This window comes from Argiope bruennichi, chromosome 6 (genome assembly GCF_947563725.1).
Source record: "Argiope bruennichi chromosome 6, qqArgBrue1.1, whole genome shotgun sequence".
Lineage (NCBI taxonomy): Eukaryota > Metazoa > Arthropoda > Arachnida > Araneae > Araneidae > Argiope > Argiope bruennichi.
This window is the reverse complement of record NC_079156.1, coordinates 125,480,629-125,507,844: the sequence shown is the minus strand read 5'-3', so window position 1 is coordinate 125,507,844 and position 27,216 is coordinate 125,480,629. Positions and strand designations below refer to the sequence as shown.

At 30.4% G+C, this 27,216-nt stretch overlaps 1 protein-coding gene across 1 annotated transcript; it reads right to left on the bottom strand.

Moving 5' to 3' along the window:
- On the bottom strand, positions 1–27,216 carry LOC129972164 (uncharacterized). The gene is made up of 8 exons (XM_056086183.1): positions 26,984–27,216; positions 20,690–20,829; positions 18,876–19,087; positions 16,501–16,644; positions 13,293–14,324; positions 7,498–8,049; positions 3,819–3,970; positions 1–645 (listed from the first exon to the last, which is right to left on the bottom strand). Exons 2-7 carry the CDS (start codon positions 20,782–20,784, stop codon positions 3,822–3,824), a joined length of 2,184 nt encoding a protein of 727 aa, XP_055942158.1. The 5' UTR covers positions 20,785–20,829; positions 26,984–27,216; the 3' UTR covers positions 1–645; positions 3,819–3,821.

Here is a 27,216-nt window from a genome sequence, read left to right as displayed (position 1 = left end):
AATTACAAAATAAACTGGACTTTATTGAACGCGAACTCCAATCACAAAATAAGTGCTATGAATAAAATTTCTGAAATTTAAAGGATGCTTGATTTTGAATCGAACATGTTTGAATATATGGTTCTGGTTGATTAAATAAAAATAAAAAATAAAATTACGCTGAAGACAACGAAAAAGATAATTCAGTTAGCCACCTTCTTCAATGATTTGCCATCATAATCCTTTCTTATTGTTCGCCTTGCTTCTTTTATACTAGCAACATAGCTTTGCAACATACCAACGATATAAAAACAAAATCCGAGGCATTATTCTTTATTTGAAAAAAAAAAACGATTTTATTATAAAAATAGATATTAGTTGAATTTTGCTTTATAATGCAGATACTATCCATACTACTCATCCATTGGTTCCGAACAAGTGTAATGATTCTGAAATCTAAACAGCTTTATTTGCTGAATATGAATTCGATTACGATTCTTAATCACAAATGTTTCAAACAATGTTATTCTGCCAATCTGATCGACGCTGTAGCTTCTTCATTTCTTGATCTGAATGAATTGATTCAAATTCAGATTTTTTTTTTTTTGTCTATTATCAAATTGCCCGACACACATATATAACTATATATTGCTCCAAACCATATATCTGCAAAGAGAAAAAACAATTCATAAATATTATTTTATTCATCAAAATTCATCGTCAGTATTTATTAATAAAATAATTAATCTTTGGATGTGGGAACATTGGAAGCATAAAAGTGCATGAAATAAATTTTAAATAGAATAGTCTAGTTTAATCCGGTTTTAAAGCAATGATAGGTCAACTGAGGGCGGACCTCGTAATTTGGAACCGTAGTCAGATGACGTGGACGACACGTGAGCTGGCATCCCCCTCTCCAAATTTGAACTCCTCACCAGCGTGGTTTCATATACAATATAAGTGAGATATATGAAAACTTATATTGTATATGAATATCTTAAAAAATTAATATTGTAATCTTAATTAATTTAAGAAAGTAATGAAATGAATATAATCATTCGTGTTGAAAATTATACTAATAAAAGATTAAATTATATATAAATAAATAATCGTGGAAAAGACCTATCAATTAAACTTGGTATTATCGATGAAATAAAAGAATTTCCTTTAAACTGGAAAAGAACTAATAAAATCCATGTTGTTCGTAAATGGATATCCCAACTTTGCAATTCTAATAAAAGAAAAGAAAAAGAAATCGCAATCTTATTGTTCATTGGAAATCATAAGAAACAGTTGAAAGTTTAATTACAACTCAGTTATAATCGTGCAATGTGAGACCTCACCCCCACCCGAAACATGAAGGATACAGCAATGGCACGATAACCAGCATGTCTGGTGTGAAGCTTTGAAAAGTTGCTGATGATATGCGAGTCTGATGTTTGTCAGTCAGTTGGTACAAGTGGCACAAACACCTGCTATGCTTTTTTGTAGATCCAGAAAAAAAGAATCGACTATCGCCGTACTCACATACTACAGCTTTTCTAAGCTTCACGCCAGACATGCTGAAAACCGTGTAGAACAGGAGTGGGCATTAAATCGATCGCGATCGACCGGTGGGCTGCCAAGACATTTTAAGGTGACCGCCTTTATTAAGACCTAAAACGCGCTACTAAAAGAAACCAATTGTTGTATTTATGTATTACCCATTTGGCAATGTTGATGTGCAAGATATAACTGAAAATATAAATTATTTATTCTCCATATCTCTTGAGGAAAATGAAGTTTTTCTCCTTCAAAATGACAGTTTTAAAAGCACGTAGTTCAGAACCAAAGAATAACTTTTAGCATCTGATGGACGAAGTATCTTAATTAAAAAAAATATATACCTTTGACTTTACCTACCTGTGTGAATCTGCAATTTCACCGATGAATATATTTAAGAAAACTTATCGTCCCCGCCTTATAGACGACCCCTTAAAATCCAGCGCAAGATTAGCTGTTGGTAATTATATACCAAGATATTCAAGATTGGCGAACAGTATGCAGACTAAGTGATCCGCTGACTATAACTAGTAGAAATAACTTTAGATGAAAATGATTTATTTTTTAATGTATTTTGAATTGTTTCATATTAAATACATCATTTGATATTATAGTACACTCCCGATTATCCGCGGAATTGGGTTGCGCGGCCGCCGCTGTTAACAAAAATCGCGGATAACACGAAAAAAGCTAAAAACGGGTATAGCAAAAGAGAAAACAGTCATTCCAACTTTGAAAAATCGTTTTATGTACGATAAAACGTAAAATAAACAGCAGGAAATGTTTAACTAACGCTTAATATTTTAGTATATCACTCAAAACTAACTTAAAATGCATTTTGTTAATGAAAACAGAAAAGTGCTTTGTACTTACGAGAGGTGTCAAGGATGCACAGAAAAATTAATACATATGTACTGTTTTAATACTATAATGTATTGTGTAATTACAAAAGCATAACTGTAAAACTACACCTTTTTGAAGAAATCAGCCATTTGTGTTTGCTTCTTGCTTTGGAAGCATTTTCTCTTTGCTTAAAAGCAAAAAAAAAAAAAAAAAAAAAATTTAGTGCGACAGGCACGGATAACCCGCCCGCGGATAATCGGGAGTCTACTGTATTATATTTGTGGCTATTTTTATAATGCTTGTTTCTTGCTATTACTATTATGTTTGTAGTTATGTAAGTAAGTACATATTCCGTATTTATTATCAAGTTGTAATAAATAATGCAAACCATTTTTTTCCAGCTAACCACACATATGCCACTTGGTAGACCGCAACACTTAGAAAAAGTTAGAAGTAGCCCGTACCCTATAAAAATCTGTCCACCCCGGGTGTAGGATGAGTTATCCTACTGTCTCGTTATCCTTCGTGTATCGGGGATTTACATTGCACGATTATAACTGTGCTTCATTTAAACTTTCAATTGTTATTTATGAATTCCGACGAACATCAAGGTTATATATTTTTAAATACCCCAACAAAAGTGGAATCATTGATATTTCAATGCCCTGTAGATTTAAGAAAATTTATTTGTATCGACTTTCAGATTTTTAGCATGAAGGCGATAAGATGCTCAAAAAGGTAAATATAATAAAATTATTCCCATGGGAACGATAACATGTGCATTCATAGTGATATTATGGAGGGAGGTAATATTACGGAATAGTTTCAGACCTGATGCCATTTATTCTTTTATAAACTACCAAATCATCCTGATAGTTTATTATAAAAAATTCAATTTCAATCAATATTTTGTATTGTGGGTAACAGCAAAAATATTGTAAGCAGTATTGTGGGTGCATAACAGTATCGTGGGTACAGCAACAGTATTGTGGTTACAGTTTTATATAGTCTGAAAGAATTTTTGTAGTTACTTCTTCAAAAACAATGAAAACAATACACGTTCAATTAATTCAAGTAAAAAAATTGCATTCACAAGAAGATGTTATTTTACTTCTTTTAATCTGATTATGCTTTTAATTTTCCCTTTTACAAGTACAGCTAAATTAAAATGTACTTCCATCTAGTTTTGATTTGCTTTTATTTATTTTTTATTTTTTGTGGCAGTTGTAATGGCTCCAATTAGTTTTATGCGTTTAAGATTCTGTTATTAAGGCTTTAATAAACAACCATTTGAAATCCAGGAACGGATACTTTTATATTAATTCCTGCCGTCGAAATATGTTCGGTTAGTAAAAAACTTCAAGAATGGATTCATAAATTGAACCCATTCTTGAAGGATTGATTGTGATTTTAACACATCACATTCAGATTTTGAAAGAAAGTTTTTCGCTTACTTTTCAAACATCCTGAAGTTTTTCATACAATGCCGCAGAAGTGTATTTTTTTAAGCAAGGCTCGAATAACCACATGAGTCCTACGAGGGCGCAGATACCACCATTCAGGTAGAACATCTTGTCGTAGGAGCCCAAAGTGTCTCGGAAGTAACCTGGGTGAAACAAGAAAATTAGTTACACTAGACTTTCTGAAATTACTTTTAGAATGAGATATTAAATGCTCTAATGAACGCGGCTTATTAGACACACACACATACATACAGAAACCCAAAATGCAAGCGCTCGCACACATACACACACATACACGCGTGCACGCACTTACGTGCATACATAAGCGTACACACACTCATACGTACATATACACGCTCATGTATACGTATAAGTACATACATACGTGCACACACACAAAAGTACATACAACACATATATACGCGCGCACACACACATACATACATACGCGCGCACATACACACATTCGTACACACACATACGCATACACACACATTCGAACACACACATACGCATATACACACATGCATACATATACGCATACACATACACACGCACGGGCGCACACATATGCACACACACACATACATACGTGCACACACAGAGCCTGACTAAGGCAGGGGCATACGGGCCCCCACATCAGAGGGGGCCCCCAAATCGAATAGAAAGTTTATTTTACGTTTCTTTCTTTAATTAACTTTTTTTAAACAAAATATTTTGTCAGATTGCATTTTAAATTCAATGATTAAATGTGGTACTTCGAGTTAAGACTAAGAGTGCTTTTAGTTTTAACTTTAAATAGCATTTTGATTTAATTAACGAAAAATAGCATAGACAAGTTCTATGCATGGTTTTCATTGCTAAAGTAGTGAAGCAAAGGGAAAGGGGGGGGGGAGCTCCCAAAGAAATTCTTGTCCCGGGCTCCAATTAGGCTAAGTCGAGCCCTACACACACACGCACTCATACGCACATACAAACACACATACGTACGCGTACGCACGCAAACACGCACATATACACACACACATATATACGCGCGTGCACACATACGCACTCACTAAACTTCGGTAATATGACGCAGATATAAGGGCGAATTTCAGATATACTTTAATGATTACTTTTTACTTTCCCATTGTTTCTCTTTTAAGAGTGATTCAAAGGAAAGATAGTTTTAGAATGACTTCGTTCCCATTTAAGTATAATGAATGTTTAATATTAAACATAAGAGCAAAGAGTGCCTTTTTTCTTTCTACAGCTCCAGTAGCCATCGGTTGTAAATTTTTCACTCATACAAAGTGTACAATACAAAGTGTACGTAGCAGGAATATTCTCCGTTTCTGCTCTCTATTTCTATTAATAGTGAAGAAGAATGAATGATTATTGGCGCTCTACTGGTCAGACTATTAGGTGTAAGAAAATCAAATTTGGTACAGGTATATTTTGAAGGGCAGAAATGTGCATATCCGAGATTTTTTTTTTTTTTTTTTTGAAATTTTAATAAATTACAATGATGTTAAATTTTAGCGCTTCTCCATGATAACATCTGAAAATATTATAGCAGAAAAATGACTTTTATTTTATCTTAAAATTAAAAAAAAAAAAAAATGTTTTTTTTAATAATGTTAATATTTTTGCCAGACGAATTTTTCTATTTTTAATCATTGCTTAAAAGTATTTTAAGCAATGATTAAAATGAAATTTATTTACAAATAAATTTCACTATTGTAAAGAAATTTAAATCGTTTTCATTGTTGCTGTTAATATTTAATCCTGTTTTTTTTCTTTTTTCTTTTCTTCAGTTGAAGATATGAATAATGACTTTTTTTCCGCATTGAGTAGATTTAAGTGTAAGATGTGCTTTTAAAGAAATTTTTAAAATTTGCTTTACTTACATTTAACACTTCTTTGCATCATGATGGAAATTTCCATCATAACATTTAGTGAACAAAAAAAAATGTACTCAAAACAGGTGTACTGTTAATTAATTATTGTTGGCAACTTTTTTCACGATTATTGCGTAATAAGAAACGCAGCTGTCAAGGGAAAAAAAACAATCAAACGTCACAATTATTATAGCAATTCCGCTGTTTGTTGTAGTTGGAATAAACTTGCGATTTCTTGAATATTTTTTATAACTAATCTGAGATTTTTTTACTAATAAAAGCGATATTGAGTGGAGAAATTTAGAAGAGAGGAACATTGAAAATTTTGTACTGAGCTTAAGATGTAAATTTGCATGAGGATGGATATTTCTATCATGCTGTTTTTACTTATTTTATATTATTAATTTATACTAGGATTTTTTAAACATTATTCCTTTAATCTAGAGTATGAATTATATCACCTTGATTTATTCCACAAAAAAGAAAAAAAACTAGAATCAAGTCATGGTAATAAATTTTTAAAGTCCACCCATTTTCAAATATTACTGATTTTTTCTGATATATAATTGGATGTATAAAGATATAAACAAAAAATTAGGGAAATGCATAGTAAAGTGAATAGAGATATAAGACTTAAGATAGTATAAGTTCATCAAAATTTGAAGTTTAAAAATATTTTTTTGAGAAAGCTATTAAGTTTTAGTTAAGGAAATGTGGTAACTTGAAGCAAACTCTTTTTAAACTAAATTTCAGCAGTCAGGAAATTAATTGCATTGTTTATTCATAATTTGCATGTCATTTCTATGTCGAGTAAATCATTTTTGTGTTTGTGTTGAAGAGTTTTAAATTAAATTTATAAACACAATACTGAAGTTTACAGTTACGTCAGAAAAATATTGGTTAAAGTACTTCAATTAATAAAATGTAATCTTAATTATTATGCGATCAATATATTTTATTCTTTGGGACTAGATGGGTTAAAAACTGCTCCACCTTTTGCTTAATTTTTTATGCATGGTGGGATATATTTTAACCCTCTTAAAAGTTAAAGCTATTCATAATCATACAGTTCAAAATTTTTCATTTATTTGGCAATGATCTGCACCGCAGATAAATGCGAAATAAATAAAAAAAAATATACAAATCCAAACGCATTAATAAGTTATGTGTGCTGTTGTGATTAGGTTGGCGCATTGTGTAATGCGGCGAATTTTTGTCGTTTATAATGTCATATGTTATTTTATCTTGAATAAATAAATAGTTATATAATGAAAAAACATATGTTACTGAATGTTTTATACTAATTTTGAAGTTGTTAGGATTATACATGCCCTACATTGTGGAAAAAGACTTATTGAAATGTTATTATTTTTTCTAATTTTTTTATGTTAAATAATCGCAATTAACATTTATTCCCATTTTTTATGATAAAAAATTATATACAACTAGGGTTTTTATTATCTTTAAAATTATGTGCCTCAAAGGTTACTCAACTACAATCAATTTTTCTGGTAATGAAAATATTAACCCTAAATCCCTTAGCATACAATGAAGCGTCTGATTTTCGTATCGAATAATTAAATTTTAAATTTTTAATAAAGAGAGAATATTAAATAAATTAAAATGCAAAAAACAATTACAAACGTTTTCCTATCTCAAATGCCCTCATATTAATAAAGGAATTAAAATAATAATAGAAATCCCAAATAAGACGTGTCATACAATTAGAAAGTTAAGTGGATTCATAGATCAGAAGGTCAAAAAACAATTTCCTTATATCGCCTCACCTAGATAGAAAGGTATAAAAAATCCCAAGATTCCCGAGAAGAAATTGATGAATCCCATTCCTATGGTCTGCTCATGGGTGTCCATGTACCTGGACACCAAGACTTGGTGGCGGATGAACAGAGATCCCTGCATCATGCCGAACACCATGATGGCAGGGTACAGACTCAGCTCCGAATGCATGAAGGGCAGGGTCCCGGTACTCACTGCCAGGATTAGCATGGCGACCACCATGTAAGCGGGTAAAGAAAGAATGCCGCTATCGGTGATCCAGCCTAGACATAGGCGGCCCACAAGGTCGCCTAGGGAAAGAGTGGCGATGACGTATTTTCCAGTGTCACGAGGAAGACCTTTGTCCATGGCGAAATCGACAATGATGGTCACCATAGGGAGGAAGGTCAGCATAAAGACACCCCTGCAGAGAGATATGAGGATGAATACAGGGTTCTTGTGCAGTCGGATGGCTGTCATGATATGTTGCCAAAAGGAATTGGACTGCTTGGCGTCCTTGTTTTGTTCCTTCGATTTTTTTTCTTGTCTGCGTGTCATATCATCTGTAAGAAAATGAATTGAAAACATAAAAGTACAATGTGTATGATAAAAATTTAATGAATTCTGCTTTTTCGCCTAAGAAGTGTAGAGAAAGTAGTTAATCGTCAAAAAATTCGAACTCTAAATTTTGATGAATCTTCATGTTTTAGACCTCTCCGAATTCGAAAGACATTTTTTGAATTATGTCTGTCTGTCAGTGATAAAGAAAACTCAAAACCTTTTTGAGCTAGATGGATGAAGTTTGGTATATAACCCAATACACCAAATCCTTTACGCCAATTTTTATATTTCTTCCAAATTTTGAGCGAAATACATTCATAGAAAGTCTGTCTGTCCAGCTGCTTGAATATAAGGTAAGACGATAACTACAAAATGAAAAGTGCTGGATAAATAAATTACGGTACACAGATTTAACATCTTAAATACAGATACCTATTAAATTTAGCCAAAAAAAACGCCAAATATTACATGATAGATTCAGCAAAAATGCCAAATTTACGGAAAAGATCAAAATTTTATAAACATTGTAAGCCAATCGAACAAATATTTTGCAAAATTTTGTTATGAAATATTTGCAAAGCTTTTTTTTCAGCCTTACTCAAGTTCATAATTTTATACGGCTGTAAACATCTTTATTAGAGAGCATGTGAAAATTTTATGTTTTGGAAACAGCTCCGAGCCCCCCCCCCCCCTTTGTTTAAGGTAATAATTAATTTTGAAAAGTGCATCAAGGAAAAATTTCTGGAGAAAATATTAATTTTCCCGATTTAAATGAATCTCCATGTTTTAGATCTCTCTGATTCCGAAAAACACATCATTGGAAACATGCGTATTTGAGCGCATTCAATAAAAACAAAGTAAGGTAAATGGAGGAAATTTAGTAAACGATCTTTACCCAAGAATTGTAGGATTGTATCACTTTTGGACACAATCCTTCAATGAGATATCTCCTCGCCTGTCTATTTACAGGCCTGTGAACAAGATAATTGAAAAATACATACAGCTATTTAGGTGCAGTTTAGAATGTGTTTTTAGTGATAAAGTTATAGACCTTCATAAAATTTTGGGTCAAGTAAATTAGCGGTTTGAATATCTGACGAACCATCGGTTCTTGTGCTTGTGAATACAATAACAGAACAAAATGGATCGGTGGTGTGTGTGCGCCCTAATTGGCACAAGATAATCTACATATCTACTGTTGTTTATTCTGAATATCTCTCAACATTTGGAAAACATCGCAACAATATTGCAGACTATCTTGTACTAAGAGTAATATAATCTTCAGAACAAAATTGTTGATGTACATCCTATTTTGGAATAAATTTGCCTATAGGTAAATCGACTGTTTGTCTGCATGCTTTAAGTATGTTGGCACGATGACTTAAAAGAACAATGGCTTAGATTAATAAAATTCCTTCTGTAAGTACAATAGTAGTTTCTTCTCAAATTTTGGTGTCAATCGGCTATCAAAATAATATCCTAAATACATATTCTCTCGCTAGATTCAGTAAAAATGATAGATTCTCGCCAAAGATCTGTAATTCTCAAGAACTGGTCGCCAATGCCATGCAAGGTATTCACTGTCTTACCCGAGGTCCATAATTTTATGCGTAGGAAGTAGGATAAGACTTTTATTGGTAATTATGCGTGAAAGTTTTGGGAGACCAGTTTTGCTGGTTATGGAATAAAATAAGTCGCAAAACCCCTTGCATAAAGTCCCAGAAATAGACGTTGGTTGAATATACACAGTTGAAATATTTTGGTTAGTCTTCATCTAAGTGTACTTGGTCTATATACTCCTACTCCTGTTATTTTTCACATTATTGTCGACATGTGCCGTTAACCAGTTTCTTGATATAATTAGTTAGATAATTGTCATTTCAAACAACGCCAAACGATTCCAGAAATCCTATATCTCCATAAAGATTGCATATTCTTTGTGGTTCTAATCCTTTTCAGTTGCCAAGCAATAGTTACGAAATATAGGTCTTTGGCGTGAAACTAGCATTTTTGCTCAATCTATCGTGCGAACATGCATCTTGGGCGTCTGTTTAAGGACCGAATCAAAATCAAAGTCACAAGATAATATAATTTTTAATATATTGAATTTCATTGATTAAATTATTTCTTTTATGAGTTATGAGTTTATATGCGTGTGAAAGTACAGATAGACAGAATAGTCAACCCTTGGACAGATTTGTTACAAAACTTGATGAGAACATTTAAATGCTAAGCCTGTGTACCAAATTTTATCTACTTAGCTTTTTGTATTTTGAGGTGATGTAGTTCACTTGTAATTGAACTAGACAGAGCTTTTGTGAATGGATTTCTTTCAAAATTTGATAGAAATATTCAAATTGGGTCATGAGTCCATAACAAATTTTATCCGTCTAGCTCGAAGCATTGAGTTAACGTGTTTCTTGACAGACTGACAGACATAACGCTAAAAATTATTTTTCGGACTTAGAGATGTCTGAAACGTGGAGATTCATCGAAATCTCGATTTCGAATTTTTGATGATTACAATACTTCCTCAATACATCGTGTATGAGAAAATCACAATTATGTAAGTCTCCCTCTCCCCCTCCTCCAGGTAGCCACGCCTAAGTCGAAGTTTTATTAATTATTGCAAGGTTCTTATTACTTAAAAAATATTTTCATGCTACGAAACAAGTTGGCCAATGTACCATAAAAACATTAAATTTTATACAACGTCATGACTTTCCTTATCGTTAAATGGAAAGCATCTAATTGTCTAAAACAACCTAATTGCAATTATAGTGTTTAAAAAATTATGTTATCATCTAGTATTGCAACAATAAAGCAGCCATTTAAAAAATAGAATTTTTTTAATAAATTAAATTCAAATAAATAGGCGTGGCTCCTGCAGGTAGCCACGCCTAAGTCGAAGTTTTATTAATTATTGCAAGGTTCTTATTACTTAAAAAATATTTTCATGCTACGAAACAAGTTGGCCAATGTACCATAAAAACATTAAATTTTATACAACGTCATGACTTTCCTTATCGTTAAATGGAAAGAATCTAATTGTCTAAAACAACCTAATTGCAATTATAGTGTTTAAAAAATTATGTTATCATCTAGTATTGCAACAATAAAGCAGCCATTTAAAAAATAGAATTTTTTTAATAAATTAAATTCAAATAAATAGGCGTGGCTCCTGCAGGTAGCCACGCCTAAGTCGAAGTTTTATTAATTATTGCAAGGTTCTTATTACTTAAAAAAATATTTTAATGCTACGAAACAAGTTGGCCAATGTACCATAAAAACATTAAATTTTATACAACGTCATGACTTTCCTTATCATTAAATGGAAAGCATCTAATTGTCTAAAACAACCTAATTGCAATTATAGTGTTTAAAAAATTATGTTATCATCTAGTATTGCAACAATAAAGCAGCCATTTAAAAAATAGAATTTTTTTTTAATAAATTAAATTCAAATAAATAGGCGTGGCTCCTGCAGGAGCCACGCCTAAGTCGAAGTTTTATTAATTATTGCAAGGTTCTTATTACTTAAAAAAATATTTTAATGCTACGAAACAAGTTGGCCAATGTACCATAAAAACATTAAATATTATACAACGTCATGACTTTCCTTATCATTAAATGGAAAGCATCTAATTGTCTAAAACAACCTAATTGCAATTATAGTGTTTAAAAAATTATGTTATCATCTAGTATTGCAACAATAAAGCAGCCATTTAAAAAATAGAATTTTTTTTTAATAAATTAAATTCAAATAAATAGGCGTGGCTCCTGCAGGTAGCCACGCCTAAGTCGAAGTTTTATTAATTATTGCAAGGTTCTTATTACTTAAAAAAATATTTTAATGCTACGAAACAAGTTGGCCAATGTACCATAAAAACATTAAATTTTATACAACGTCATGACTTTCCTTATCATTAAATGGAAAGCATCTAATTGTCTAAAACAACCTAATTGCAATTATAGTGTTTAAAAAATTATGTTATCATCTAGTATTGCAACAATAAAGCAGCCATTTAAAAAATAGAATTTTTTTTTAATAAATTAAATTCAAATAAATAGGCGTGGCTCCTGCAGGTAGCCACGCCTAAGTCGAAGTTTTATTAATTATTGCAAGGTTCTTATTACTTAAAAAAATATTTTAATGCTACGAAACAAGTTGGCCAATGTACCATAAAAACATTAAATTTTATACAACGTCATGACTTTCCTTATCGTTAAATGGAAAGCATCTAATTGTCTAAAACAACCTAATTGCAATTATAGTGTTTAAAAAATTATGTTATCATCTAGTATTGCAACAATAAAGCAGCCATTTAAAAAATAGAATTTTTTTTTTAATAAATTAAATTCAAATAAATAGGCGTGGCTCCTGCAGGTAGCCACGCCTAAGTCGAAGTTTTATTAATTATTGCAAGGTTCTTATTACTTAAAAAAATATTTTAATGCTACGAAACAAGTTGGCCAATGTACCATAAAAACATTAAATTTTATACAACGTCATGACTTTCCTTATCATTAAATAGAAAGCATCTAATTGTCTAAAACAACCTAATTGCAATTATAGTGTTTAAAAAATTATGTTATCATCTAGTATTGCAACAATAAAGCAGCCATTTAAAAAATAGAATTTTTTTAATAAATTAAATTCAAATAAATAGGCGTGGCTCCTGCAGGTAGCCACGCCTAAGTCGAAGTTTTATTAATTATTGCAAGGTTCTTATTACTTAAAAAAATATTTTAATGCTACGAAACAAGTTGGCCAATGTACCATAAAAACATTAAATTTCATACAACGTCATGACTTTCCTTATCATTAAATAGAAAGCATCTAATTGTCTAAAACAACCTAATTGCAATTATAGTGTTTAAAAAATTATGTTATCATCTAGTATTGCAACAATAAAGCAGCCATTTAAAAAATAGATTTTTTTTAATAAATTAAATTCAAATAAACAATAAAAGTATTTAATGTTATAAAATAGAAGTAAAGAATAATTCAAATATAATTAAAAAATTTGAGCAGAATTGGAGAAAATTTTATTTCTATTATTCAAAAAAAGTTATTTAAAATAAAAGCAGTGTGTGAATTACTTCTTTAGATAAAAAAAAAAAAGTAAACATAGCACATTTAAAAATTTGCGCAAAAATTACGGAATATCTTTGCTTGAAATGATATATTTCGATAATGCATATTATTTTAAAGTGCATCGTAAAAAAATAAATAAAACTTTACCTTTCCATTCTGGCATCTTGTCAGTAGGGGCGAGAGCTGCTTGTACTGACAACTTTACAATAATTTCATTCAAGTCCTTCAGACTTTCCATCACTTTTACCACTATGTCATGCATTTCAACCGGGAAATAATGAATAACTTCTTCAATCGAATAAAAATCGCATAATTCTCTCAATTTGATCACCATAAAAACCCACCTAGGATTGTCTTCAAAGTTCTCATAATTTGGAGTTTCTTTATTCGCACTGACTTGATTCAAATCAAATTTCACTTCATTTTTTACCTCCACTACGTGAACGCTTCTTGTGAGTTCATCAGTGACGACCCCAATGCTCGCAGGCGGTCTCTTCGGCTTTTGGGGCTGATTCAAGAAATTGTAAAGATCCTCAAGTTCCTTAACGATAGGTGAAGTATCCAGGATCGAATCTTGCACCAAAGCTTCTGGGGGCATTGTCAAACTGAACAGCTGATACACTACCTCGCTGTTTTGTTTGAGGACAGCAAAGTTCACGCTGTTAGGTTGACAATGTGCAAGGGAAACTTCAGAAGACTTAAAGATCTTCGATGCTCCATGAGATAAATTGAGGATGCCTTCACTCGTTTGACGTACCTTTGGATGTGAACCATTCAAATTGTTCAAATTCCCATCAGTGAATGTTGCTTTGGAAAGTCTGAGCTTCTGTAAATCTTTGTCGATCAGGTCTTGGATCATTTCGGATTCGCTACGAGGTGACGGAGAATCAAAGGTCTTATAATTGTTCTGCTTTGCCTTTATGACCTTTGGCTTCTTCTTCCAAGGGGGATGTCGTAGAGTGAACGATATGGGCACCACAATCAGAATGATGCAGCCCATTACCATGAAAGTCCCTTTCACGCCGTGGTGGTGCAGCAGAAATTCCAGTACCACGGGGAAGAGGAATGCCCCCACACATCCACCAGAAAACGCGAGACCTCCAGCAGTAGTTCGATATTTCTCGAAGTATGCATCGATGGGGACCTGATTTAGAGTAGTCGTGAGAGCGGTGCAAATACCTATGGAGACATAGAGAAAATTTAGATTTGAAGAATTGTCTCCAAATGGATGAAAATGCGATGTATTGTCTCCATCGAGTGGAGACAATACATCGTACATCGATGGTGACAATATAATACTATGTATTATCTCCATCAAATGTTAGAGACAATATACAATTCGATAAATATAAGATAAACATGAGGTAGTGAGAACAAATTTCTTAAACACACAATTACCTCTAAATTGAGCTGAGCACTATATTTTATATTAACTGCCTTTGACGACCAGCTGGTTTGCTGGAGATATTTTCTTTAAATCTTTTATGTATAACTTTGATACTCAATTTTCTCTCCAAATATCTTAAATTATTAAAGTGTAAATCACAGTCGTGTTATTTCAATAGTCTTATACTTGTGGGCGCATATGCAATCCAGTAGATCAAGAATTTATAATTGCCTTTTCATCAATTTATTTTTAAAAGTTTCTTAAAATTATATGTATTATATAAAGTAATTTTGCTCTGGGAGTAAATTATTAGGCTACTCCAACGCCTTCCGTTCATACGTTCTGTTGCCTGCAACACAAGTCCAGCAAGGTTTATATCAGTTATAAGACAACGTCAGCAGCGCCATCTGAAGGAACGGATATCTATAACACTCGTTCTGTTTATTACGTAAATGAACTTCCAAACTGAGTCAAGATTCTTGAAACCATAGTGTCATTAAGAACTTTAGACTTAATTCGTTTGTCTTTATGCGGTCATTACTTACATTCCGTAAGAAACGGTTTTTATATCACTTAATATACAGAAAGAATGCAAACATAGAAATACTATCATTCCAATTAACCTCTTAAAAGTGAAGTTTTGTTTTCTTTCTAATAAGATGGTCTTTTCTGTCTAGGGAATGTATTATCCTTTAATTTAACTAAGAATCCATAAAAATCTTCAGATGTTCACAAATCAAAATCCATCTTTATATTGAGTTATAACTTTTGCAAATACCTCTATTTTAAATAAAAAATTTAGGAAATTAAATTTTCTCTTGATAGTTGAAAGGTTAAAGCAACAGGGAAATCCTGTTTATCATAGGAAGTAACATTAACATTGGCAAAAATATAAAAATGAAGGACCTGATAATATAAAGAAAATGACGAGTTAAATATGAAGGTGACTGATGATGATAATGTGATGTTGACAGTAAAATTTGTTTGAATAACATTCCAATAATTTTTTAGATTGTGCTTAACTTTGGAACATTTATTAAAACTAAAGAAAAAAAATCTTGAAAATAAAGATGGCATCACTGAATAATGTTTGAGCAATAATATACCCAGGATTCATTCATTTAAAAATTTAAAGAAGATTTGAACCTTTAATGCATATCTTTATAGCATGATAATGACTTTCGGTTGATTCGTCTGTCTTTATCATATTTTTAAGAATTGTTTCTTATGTACTACTGAAGCGATAATGTGAACCTAAAATAACCTACTTAATATCATCGCAAATTGTATAAATAAGACAATATAAAGTTCAAACAATAAGTAATAAAATAAAATAAATAACTAAAACAATAAAATAATTCATTTTAAAAAAAAAATTAAATAAAAGAATTGACGGATATAAAAAATAACATTGAAAGTTTGATTTTAAAATTTTTTTAAAGTGGTCCAAAAGTAGTTTTTCTGCGATTACATGCTCCGAAATTATTGCAAGAAAACATTAAAATCTTGATTTATTTTTAATTAATTATAACTCCAAATGAAAATTTAGATAACAATTCCTTACTGAAAATCTGATACTCAAAAAGTAACGATTTTAAAATTTGGTAGCACCTAGTTCCAGCAGCTTACTCTGTAGAGCGGTTTAAGCAATTTTTGCAATGTTCTATTTGCAGAAAGTCTGCAGCCTAAAATCGTTATTAAATTAACAGGACTTACGATCCCCAGAATGAGTTAGTTACATGGAGTCATTAAAACATACTATAGTAATTAAAAATATTTAAATTTTTTTTTTTACCAATCTTGTCACGAGATTAATCTCGTAATTAGCAACACAAGAACCTTAATCCTTAATTCAAATTACTTCTAATAAACGAATGATTACAATTTATGTGAATATATATGTCAAGCTGATTTTTAAATACGGCTACTGAGGGGTTTGGTTCAAAATGAATTCGAAAAACTACTGACCGAAGCCCAGGCCCCAAAGAACCGTAATCGAGGTAATGTCTCTTGCGAAGTAACATCCTCCAGTGCTGAGGGCACCGATGAGCCCACCCACGGCAGTGACACTCAGAACTCCATACTTTTGGCCTAAAATACCAGCGGCAGGACCTGTGGAAAGAAATATTTCGATAGAAATTTCAATAAATAAATAAATAAATTCATGTGCTCAAAGTAAAGCATCATCTGTTAAATGCAATATAATTTCTGTTGTGGTCTATCCTTTTGGACTATATGGGCAATAAAAAGTTTTATAATGAAACTTATTCTAACTTGGAATGGATTGAATGGCTCAGTGATAGAATGTTATGAACTGAAAGGATACAGTTCGTATCTAAGTGCATGCAAGTTGCCTAAAAATTGTTTTGTTATTGATTTACTTTCTGTTATTCCTCGTTTGTTCTAGAATGTTCTTATAATTTCTGCATCTTCCTAAATCTGGAAGATTCGAGTCATTTCATCTTGTGGATAAAAGCAGATGTAAGATTTAGTTCCTTGAATAAAGTCTCGAGTTGAGATTAGAGAGTGTTTGTTATCTTTGATTTTAGTTAACGCATGGTTCATCTACGCGACAATACAGCAAACCAGAGGAAATGACATCCACGAAACTTTCTCGCATACTCAACAATTAATTTCTCTTATTCTCTCCTCCCCCCCTCCACATAAAATCATGACCTTAAGCAAGGTCGCAAGTACCTTGCATGGCCTTAACGAACAATAATTAAGATCTTTGGCATAAATCTGACATTTGTACTGAATTTATTGTGCAAATATGTATTTTGAACGTCTTTCTGCTGACCAAAGAAAAAAATTTAACACCAAACTACAATAGTAGTCAACAAACTTCATACCGAATTTCATTCTCTTTGCGTTCTGGAATTATTAAGTTTACTTATGAATGGATTTCAGTTCAAAATTTTACATAAATATACGAATTTGAGTATGAGTTAATATACCAAATTTGATTCATCTAGGACAAGTATTTTTGAGTTATTGGGCTCAAAGACGGATAGACGGAATGCAAAAAATGGGTATTTCGCTCTTAGGAGAACATGGAGATTCGTCAAAATCTCGAGTTCGATTTTTTTAAAAAATTTTGAAAGTAAGACTGCATATTGAAAGAATGGAAAAACGTATAGGGGTATGATTATTATCGATTATTTTTTAGGGGTACTTTGAGGGGTCAAACACCTCAATAAACTCAAAACGCATTTTGAAACTGGAAGAAAATAATATTTGCTAACAGTAACAATAGTACAGTCAGTAGTGTTATATCTTTTAGAATAAATGTAAAACAAAACACTTTATATAAAAAACACAAAAAAAGTATTATGATAGAGTGTCTTCATGCTTATTACGGAGGTAGATTTTAATGTATGCTTTTTTTAAATTCCCAATATGATAAGTGAGGAAAATTGCTATGAAAAATGATTTTCCTCACTTACAAGTTAGGTTATTCATGCTATCTTTATCACAATGTTGTAATTAAGTTTTGAAAATATAATCTCTTTAAAATGTTGAATGTTAATTCAATACTCTGATAGAAATTTTAAAATAAAGTAGAACGATAAGAACTGATCTTGGGATTTCCAAAAAACATTTATGCCAACAATTTGATCAATGCAAAATGAGTTGTAAAATGTCATAATAAAATTATAAATGACAATTGTAATGTTCTGAAGATATATAATTCAACTTTATAAAGTCAATTTATGTTCCTATTCAATTACAATCTTATCGATTGAGTCGCTCCATTCATTTTCGAAATCCAGTAATCATTTTGCTGGGAGAAAAAAAGCATACTATAGGTGTTAGTGTATAACCTGCACCAAATTGTTTACAAATAGACGTATTCGAGCTTCAGAATGATTCCCGATTTGAATACAATGCTAATTATCTGAATATTTGTCAAGATTTGGATACAGTTAAGAATGAACAAATTTAACAAACTGGAAAAGAATATTTATTGTTCATTCATTTCGAACACCTATAACAAGAAATGAGTGTTCTGACAGTATATCTTATGTTAATTTTGAAAGTAATTACTTCGGACTAAGTTTTATCTGAAATAAGAAAACTGTAGGGAAAAAAAGAGCTGAAAAATGTTGATTAATTGATTTATTAATGTAATAATTAAGCAATAATTTAATTATTACACTAATTTCATAGCATATTTTATTCACGGTATTATTTTAACTATAGTATTATATTGCAATTATTACTATTTTGACTTATTTTTGTGTCCCATATAAGTTTATATTACGTAAGCTTGTTTATTTTATTATAAACTGAATCTTGGTTTTCTTTTTTTAGTTCTGTTATGCAATAATATCAAGCATTACCGAAAAGGTTTCTGGCGGCTTGTTGCACACTGAAAGGCATAGAAGATGTCTGTCTGTCCACACTGAATTTATGCATGAAGACGACATACAAGATGCCGGACATCCGTCCTAATCCGACTATTATGAAATTGATGAGGAAGTTGGCAATGGCGATGAGCCACGACAACTGGCTGTCTGGCCCAGATGCCCATCCTCCGGATTTCTTGGAACTGCTAAAAAAAAGATAACAAAATGTTCAAAATTTTAGTCGATAAATATTATTGTTTCATTCATTTCATTATCTGAAGTTACAAATAAAATGTATCATAAAAATAAATCAAATTTTTCACAGATTTTGATTGTTTTAAAGAAATAAATGAAAGATTCGCTTAAAAAATGACATATGAAAAAAAAAAAAACTCTTAAAAAACAACAGTTGGAAATAAACTCGCTTGTAAAAATGGGGTTCTTTAATTCAGTTTGTCATATTCGCAATAAATATGACAAACTGGAATATGGAAAATGATGATGATATTCGAAATGATGAAATGATGATATTCATGATAAATATATATATTTTTTTTTATTTAGGACTTAAAATTTTATCAATCTTTCTTTAATTACAAAGAACATAAATATTAGAGAATTTATACATGCCCTTTTGTGCATTTAGTTTATTCTGGATATTTAATGAATTTAAACTAACGGTAGTGGTCTCCCTAAAATTTTCTCGCATACTCTAATATACTTGTCATGCTAGAAAACGCCTTGCATGCATTGGTGCATAATAATTACAAGATATTAACTTTTGGCATCCATTTAGCATTTTTATTGAATCCATGGTGTCATCCATGACGAGTTTCTTGACGAGTAATCCCTGGTAGTATCCCAAAACTGAATTTCTGCTTTAAACTCGTTTTTCTCAACCTACTGAAACAAAACTATAGCTGTAGTCACAAAATCACTTACTTACTTTGATATATTTAGGTCATTGCGCTTTTGAATTATCATATAAACATGCTTTTGAAGATACAGATCGACAGACAGTCAACCACTTGTCGGTTTTGTTTCAAACTTTGACAGGTATCTACACTACAAATGGTAAATCTGTGTATCGAATCTTATGTTTCCAGCTCTCTTCGTTTTGTACTTATCATGTTAACTTATATTCGAACAGTCGGACAGATGAACTTCCTCTAAACGGATTTTACACAAAATTTAATAGAGATCCAGAAATTTGATGTAAGGACCATATGCCAATTTTCAACCATCTAGCTCAAAGCATTTTTGAGTTATCTAGGTCAGAGAGAGAGAGAGAAAGAGAGACGAATATTTTTCAAAAATGTGTTTTCCGAATCTCTAAAACATAATGATTTGTCAAAATATCGAGTTCGAATTTATTTATTTTTTGACCATTACTATACTTCCTTTATAATACGTATACGAAAAAGTAAAAATATCAGTATTATGGCACATTAGTCCCCATTAATTTAATGGTAAATCTCGAACTCGAATAGAACTGTTCTAAGTTCAAAACTCGATTCCACGAAAGGCCCGTCATGAATGTGGATTTGATGCATGCTAAATCAGATCTCATAGGTCAAAATCTTTCTCTTTGGTGCATTGTAAATGTTTGGAGAGAAGGAATATTACCAGCTCCGATGTCTTCCTCGTCGTTTGACCGAGATTAAAAATTATGCAATCCATCTCAAAACAGCCGTATTGAGATGGATTGCATAATTCTAAGTGGGACGTTAATATAATTAAACTCATATATGAGAAAGTAGAAATTTGTTCACAGAAGAAAAATAAAGGAAAAGATTTTTTTTACTCACCGTTTTTGCGAGTTTGATCTTAAGGGGCGAGTGGGATCTAAAAGGGGTTCTCGCTCATAACCCTCAAAATATCCAGCCTCTGGTCTGGGAGGCATTCTGCCGGATGGAATCTACTTTTCACTGTCGACTTCCAAAAACAACTGAAAAAAAAACATTATAAATAAATGGCTTCTATGATCTTATGTGGAAGAATCCAAACAATAATTTGGCATGAAAGGATTTCCAAAATCAGTATCATATAATTTCCCCCTCATTGCTAAAAAATGGTGACAATAGTGACAAAATAGCACCCCCGTAGCATTCAGAAACTATCCCCCCGGCGTCCTGGTATAAGGGGGGTGCGTCTTCCTCGTGATATGGTCTTCCCGGCTTCGAATCCCGATTCGGGGATAGTTGTTCTTCTGTGCTCTATCTGTGAGGTGTGTGAATGTGCTCCCCTGTAAAAAGGAGTTGTGCAAGAGAATGTGGCGCATGAAGTAGCTAAGTCGTACTCTTGGCCCTAATTGGCGGTACTGAAAAAACAAGAGACGGTCACTCGGCTTAAATTGCTGATAGATAACTGTCAGCGGGCTTGTAAAGTGCCGTAAGTCACAACAACAACAATAGAAACTACCCCCGAATGTTTGGTTACTTTTAGTAGAACTGGGTTTGTATCTTTCGATTGCTGAACATTTATGCTTTATCCTCAATATTTATACAACGTGAAAGCTAATATACCATTTACTATGGCTTTATTCCTTATCCTCTTATTTTCAGAGGAAACGCTTAATTTTCTTTAAAGTCTTATATTTTCCTTTAAGTAGTAAAAATCAAATCATGGGTAGTACTCTTCCTAAAATTTTGTGGCATGCTCTCTAATAAACTAGTTTTGCCAGACATCACCGTACATTGCACCGTCATAAAATAGTTACTTCTGGAGTGAATTTTACTGGCTTCAACCTTGGCGAGTTATTTGGCGATTAATCCCTGATATGCGTTAATAATGTTCACAAATCGAATTCGTGTTAGAAAGTTTTTCTTAGCCCATTGAAACAAAAATTTGACACAAAACTTCTCTTGTAGTCATAAATTTTCATAACAAATTTGTTATAGTTCAGCCAATGTGTTTTTGAACTAGCGCTTTTACACGTTTCTGAAAGAATAAACTGGCAGACGGTCAATCCAGATTGGGTTTTGCTTAAAATTTAACATGTGTTTACACTATAAACGTTAAATCTGTGTATAGTATTTTATCTATCTAGCGCTGTTCTTTTTGTAATTATCGTGTTAACTTATATTCGAACACCTGGACAGACAGACTTCCCCTAAAAAAGATTATATTATTTGCAAAATAAAAATCGGGAAGAATATTTTCAGAAACTATTTTCAAGCAAATTTATTTAATTCTTTTCATATTGTAAAAATGGTATTTTGATTTTTTTTTTTTTATATTTCTTTATTTAGTTTCCCTTGAGGTAGAATTTTAAAATTTTGTATTGCTTTCCTTTGTATTAATGAGAGTAAAATATTTTAAAATATCAATTAATTTATTAATTTTAATGAAACTTTGATTTCATGTGAGTGGCCACCAAATCTTAGTGATATCAAAAAGAAAAAAAAATATTTACTAATCATTAATGATTAAACATCTTAATTACAAAACTGTCGAAAATAATACATATTAAATTTTTAACACGATTTTATTAATGTATGAAAAATGAGAAAATATTTATTTATAAAAAAAATCTAGAGTCAAAGCAAAAAAAAAAAAAAAAAAAAACGCCTGAGGCATTGAAGAGAGATAGTAATAGCTATAGAGTAATTAAAAATTCATAATCTAAAGAATAAAAAGTTTCAAAACATTTCACAAAAATTAAAAATAATGTAATCAAAAAGTTCATTTACTTATAGTGTGCACATGACACTTTTTTTTAAATTTTATTTTCGCTTGGAAAAACAGAATTTAGATTAAAAAAAAAAACATATTTCCTGCATTTTAATTCTAATACAAACGACGGTTATGTAAAAATGAATGAAGGCTAGGTTTGGTAAAAATGTTACTTTTTTCAAGGCCGATACAATTGATTTAAAAAAAAGTTATTTTTATCATTTAATCAAATAAAATTCATTTTATCTTTAATACAAACTAATCAATTATGACAAAACCCAGGTGGTTTTTTACAATATATGACAGAGACTCGGAAACTGAGACTGCCTCAGAAAGTACAGAACTTCTGGTCATTTTATCAGACAATATCAGAAAAAAAAAAAGCAAAATCACTGCTCTCTTAGTGGGTAAAATGTTATTAAGATTAAACGCCATTAAAAAGAATTAAGAAAGGACGCAACTTTTTTCATTCTCACATACCTTTCCCCTCCATCTTATGCAACAACAAACGCTGATTTGAAGGTACGGCCGGCCGAATCGCCCACGGGGGCTATTGGCCTTGAAAAAAAGTAACATTTTCAACCATCCTAGCCTTCATTCATCCTTACATAATCGTCATTGAAGGAGAAAACGACCTCCACACAGTCTTCAGTTTACACTTTTCACGTATTGAATTTTGTTAACATTTGATTAGACTTCAGATTACATAACTAAGGTACAGTTTATTAAATGTTTTCAGTTCGCAATAGGTATCGGCAGGAAGAAAAATTTGGGTTTCCATCTGTGTTCAAAAAACATTTTTGACCTCTAATGATGATGTCTATATAAAATAAAATTAAATAGGGATGAATGTAATCCAGATATAGCAGGAATTCAATAATGTCCCAAAACGGATGGAATTTCAACGAATAAAGATTTTAAAGAAACTAATTCTATTAAAAATTCCAAAAAATATTTTTGACTTCTAACGATTATGTATTTAACAAAAATTAAACAAGGATGTATGTAATATAAACCAAATATAGCAGAAATTCAATAATATCCAAAATTTTATTGAATTTCAACGAATAAAGATTTTAAATAAACTAATTCTAGTAAAAATTCTAAAAACTATGTTCGACTTCTCATGATCATATATATATATATAAATTAAAAAAGGATGAATGTAATCCAGATAGAATAGGAATTCAATAATATCCAAAATTTACTGTATTTGCAACGAATAAAATTTTTAAATAAACTAATTCTATTAAAAATTCCAAAAAATATTTTTGACTTCTAATGATTATGTATATAACAAAAATTAAACAAGGATGTATGTAATCTAAACCAAATATAGCAGGAATTCAATAATATCCAAAATTTTATTGAATTTCAACGAATAAAGATTTTAAATAAACTAATTCTAGTAAAAATTCTAGAAACTATGTTCGACTTCTCATGATCATATATATATATAAAAATTAAAAAAGGATGAATGTAATCCAGATAGAGTAGGAATTCAATAATATCCAAAATTTACTGTATTTGCAACGAATAAAATTTTTAAATAAACTAATTCTATTAAAAATTCCAAAAAATATTTTTGACTTCTAATGATTATGTATATAACAAAAATTAAACAAGGATGTATGTAATCTAAACCAAATATAGCAGGAATTCAATAATATCCAAAATTTTATTGAATTTCAACGAATAAAGATTTTAAATAAACTAATTCTAGTAAAAATTCTAAAAACTATGTTCGACTTCTAATGATCATATATATATATAAAAATTAAAAAAGGATGAATGTAATCCAGATAGAGTAGGAATTCAATAATATCCAAAATTTGCTGTATTTGCAACGAATAAAATTTTTAAATAAACTAATTCTATTAAAAATTCCAAAAAATATTTTTGACTTCTAATGATTATGTATTTAACAAAAATTCAATAAAGACGAATGTATTCCAAATATAGCAGGAATTCAATAATATCCCAAAACTGAGGGAATTTCTGATAATAAAGATTTTAAAGAAACTTATTCTATCATAAATTTAGCTTTTGCATTTTTTATTAATATTCCATATCAGTTGACATTAATCATTTAAAAACTAAATCTATTAAGTCTTCAAAGCATACTTTAAAAAAAAATTATCCGAAGTAATTTATAATTTTAGTAAAAACTAATGTAAATATACATTAGTAAAAAATATATCGAAATTGAGTTAAAATTTCTTATTTGGGAACTTAAATTCATTAAAATTTATTCATAAAGAAGTTTTCTTACTTCAAATAAAAAAAAAAATATAATAACGCAAACTATTATATTTTTCCGAGTTGTTTATTTATACGAAATTTAACATAAAAATACAAAAGAATCATCAAGCAGTACCGCATAAAAAGATAAATATTAATTTCTTAATATTATTAAGAAAAGAAAAATATTAATTTCTGTAAGATATTTCTTTAAAGAAAGGTATAATTTTTTCCTGTGTAAAAAAAATCTAAAATTTTTGATTATCATTGCTTGAATTTAATAATTTTGAGCCAAATGTCCAAATTTTTTTGCCATTAAGTTTAATTCATTTTGTTTTTTCAAATGCTTGAATATTACAACTGCGATGAGATATCAAATAAGTGGCATTCTCGGCCAATCCATAGCCTATATGCGCGTTCTCAACTTGTATATATACATATATCTCTTACAAAAAAAGGGGAAAGCTAGAGAAAAAGTCGAAATTAATAAGAAAATATCATACAGTCAAAATCGGGTAACACAAAAAAAGTTTTCATGTTATTAGGCATGAACAAACCCGCAAAAATTAATTAATTTCAACGTGTTCAACGGAAACAGAATTTATTTTTAAATGGTATTTAAACATGGATTTTTTAAAAGTTTTCTTTCAACAATTATTCACTTGTAAAGTTAGTAAAAGAAAATATCTGTCAAAGGGATTTTAGACTTGAAAAATAAAATTCCCTTTCTCAGACTTTTAAACTGGTGTTCAAAATGAATGAATTTTAATTTTGTTATTTATTTGATTGATTATATCAAATTTTTTAGGGTTTGTTTGCAAAAATTTCTTTGAACAATACAACATTAATCAATCGTTTCTTAATTTCTTTTTTCGTTGGGTGACTTTTGATGAATGTTAAAACCATTTCATTCCGAAATCTGGACATATCTGATTATATAATATATAAAAATGAATTTTTGTTTGTTCATATTTTATGCGCTGCTGTACCGTTCATCCGATGGCCATAGAACGTTGCCAATTTATTGCTTTGAACCTAGAAAATCTACGTTTTTCACATGGCCAGATGTATGTTGGATGCTCACGAGTCGGGCAGCCAAGAAATTTATTTATGTTTGCTGAGGACGAAAAGATAAAAAATATTGTCTACCCTAAAGTATACTTGAATAATAAAGTCAAAACAATAGAATAAATATTATTTATACCTCTCCTTTATATATCATTCAATTTCAGTGAATATATTCATTGTCGACAAGAAAATAAATATCATTTTTCCTATTATTCTTAATTAAACAAGAGAGCTATTTCAAATTTCAAACGATATTTCCGAAATTATTTTTTCTATGGCAACAACAGGTACCAGCTAATAATATACATAAAAGTCGTTGGCTAAGCGTATATGTCCTGCATTTTTGTTAAACAACTGAATCAAATTTTGCGCTTTTAATATATAAGATATATAAGACTTGAGAAAGAATACTGTCAACTTTTCAAAGTATAAAAACTAATTAAATATTCAATTGATTAGAAAATAGCTATAATTTTGCTTATTTTAATACATTGATTTAATCTACCAATATTTCTTTAAATTTTTTTCTTCTAATTTTAATATATGTTTCGATAAATAGTGATTAGACCTTAAAGTAGTGATTTATCCATGTTTAAAGCTGAAGTCCTTCACTCAAACAAATACAATATTTTTTTATACTTTCATAGGTGCGATCAAAAGTTTCACTATTAATAAAATAAATATTAATAACTGATGGCAAAAATTAGCTATTCGGTAGGTTAAAAATTGTTTAATTCAATTAATATTGTCATTAAAAAAACCGTTTCCAATAGTGAAAAGATTTCATATGTTATAATATTTTATACAAAATTAATTTTTAGGTTAAAAATATTAGACATTAAAGGATGGTAATCCCGAGCAGTGCCGGGTAGATCAAATGGTTCTAAATAAATATTTTTAAAAAATAGTCAGATACTCTAAATAAATATTTGCTGATTATTATATTCTTAAAAGGGGGTATATAATTTTAATCTGAAAATTTTTTGTAAAACCAAAGTTTATCCATAGGGCTAGACAAAGTTTTTTTTTTAATTTTCATAATCGATATTGATTGCTGTACAAATTATATTCAAGAAATTCACTGAAATAATAATAAAAAAAAAATCTAAACCACTTACTTCGTATAAATTTTTCATCGCATGTCTTTCGTTTCACCAAAGCTTCAAAATTTCACCACAAACCTAATTCTTGATTCCTTTACCTATATCTTAGAACTAATCCATCCCTTCTTTCAAATTTAATTAATTTGCGCTAAGGATTTTAGAAAATTTCTAGCTAACGCATTTTTCACCTGACCGGTTTTGAACGGTGCGTTTCTTAGCTGCCACATAAGAATGTGAAAATCACTAGG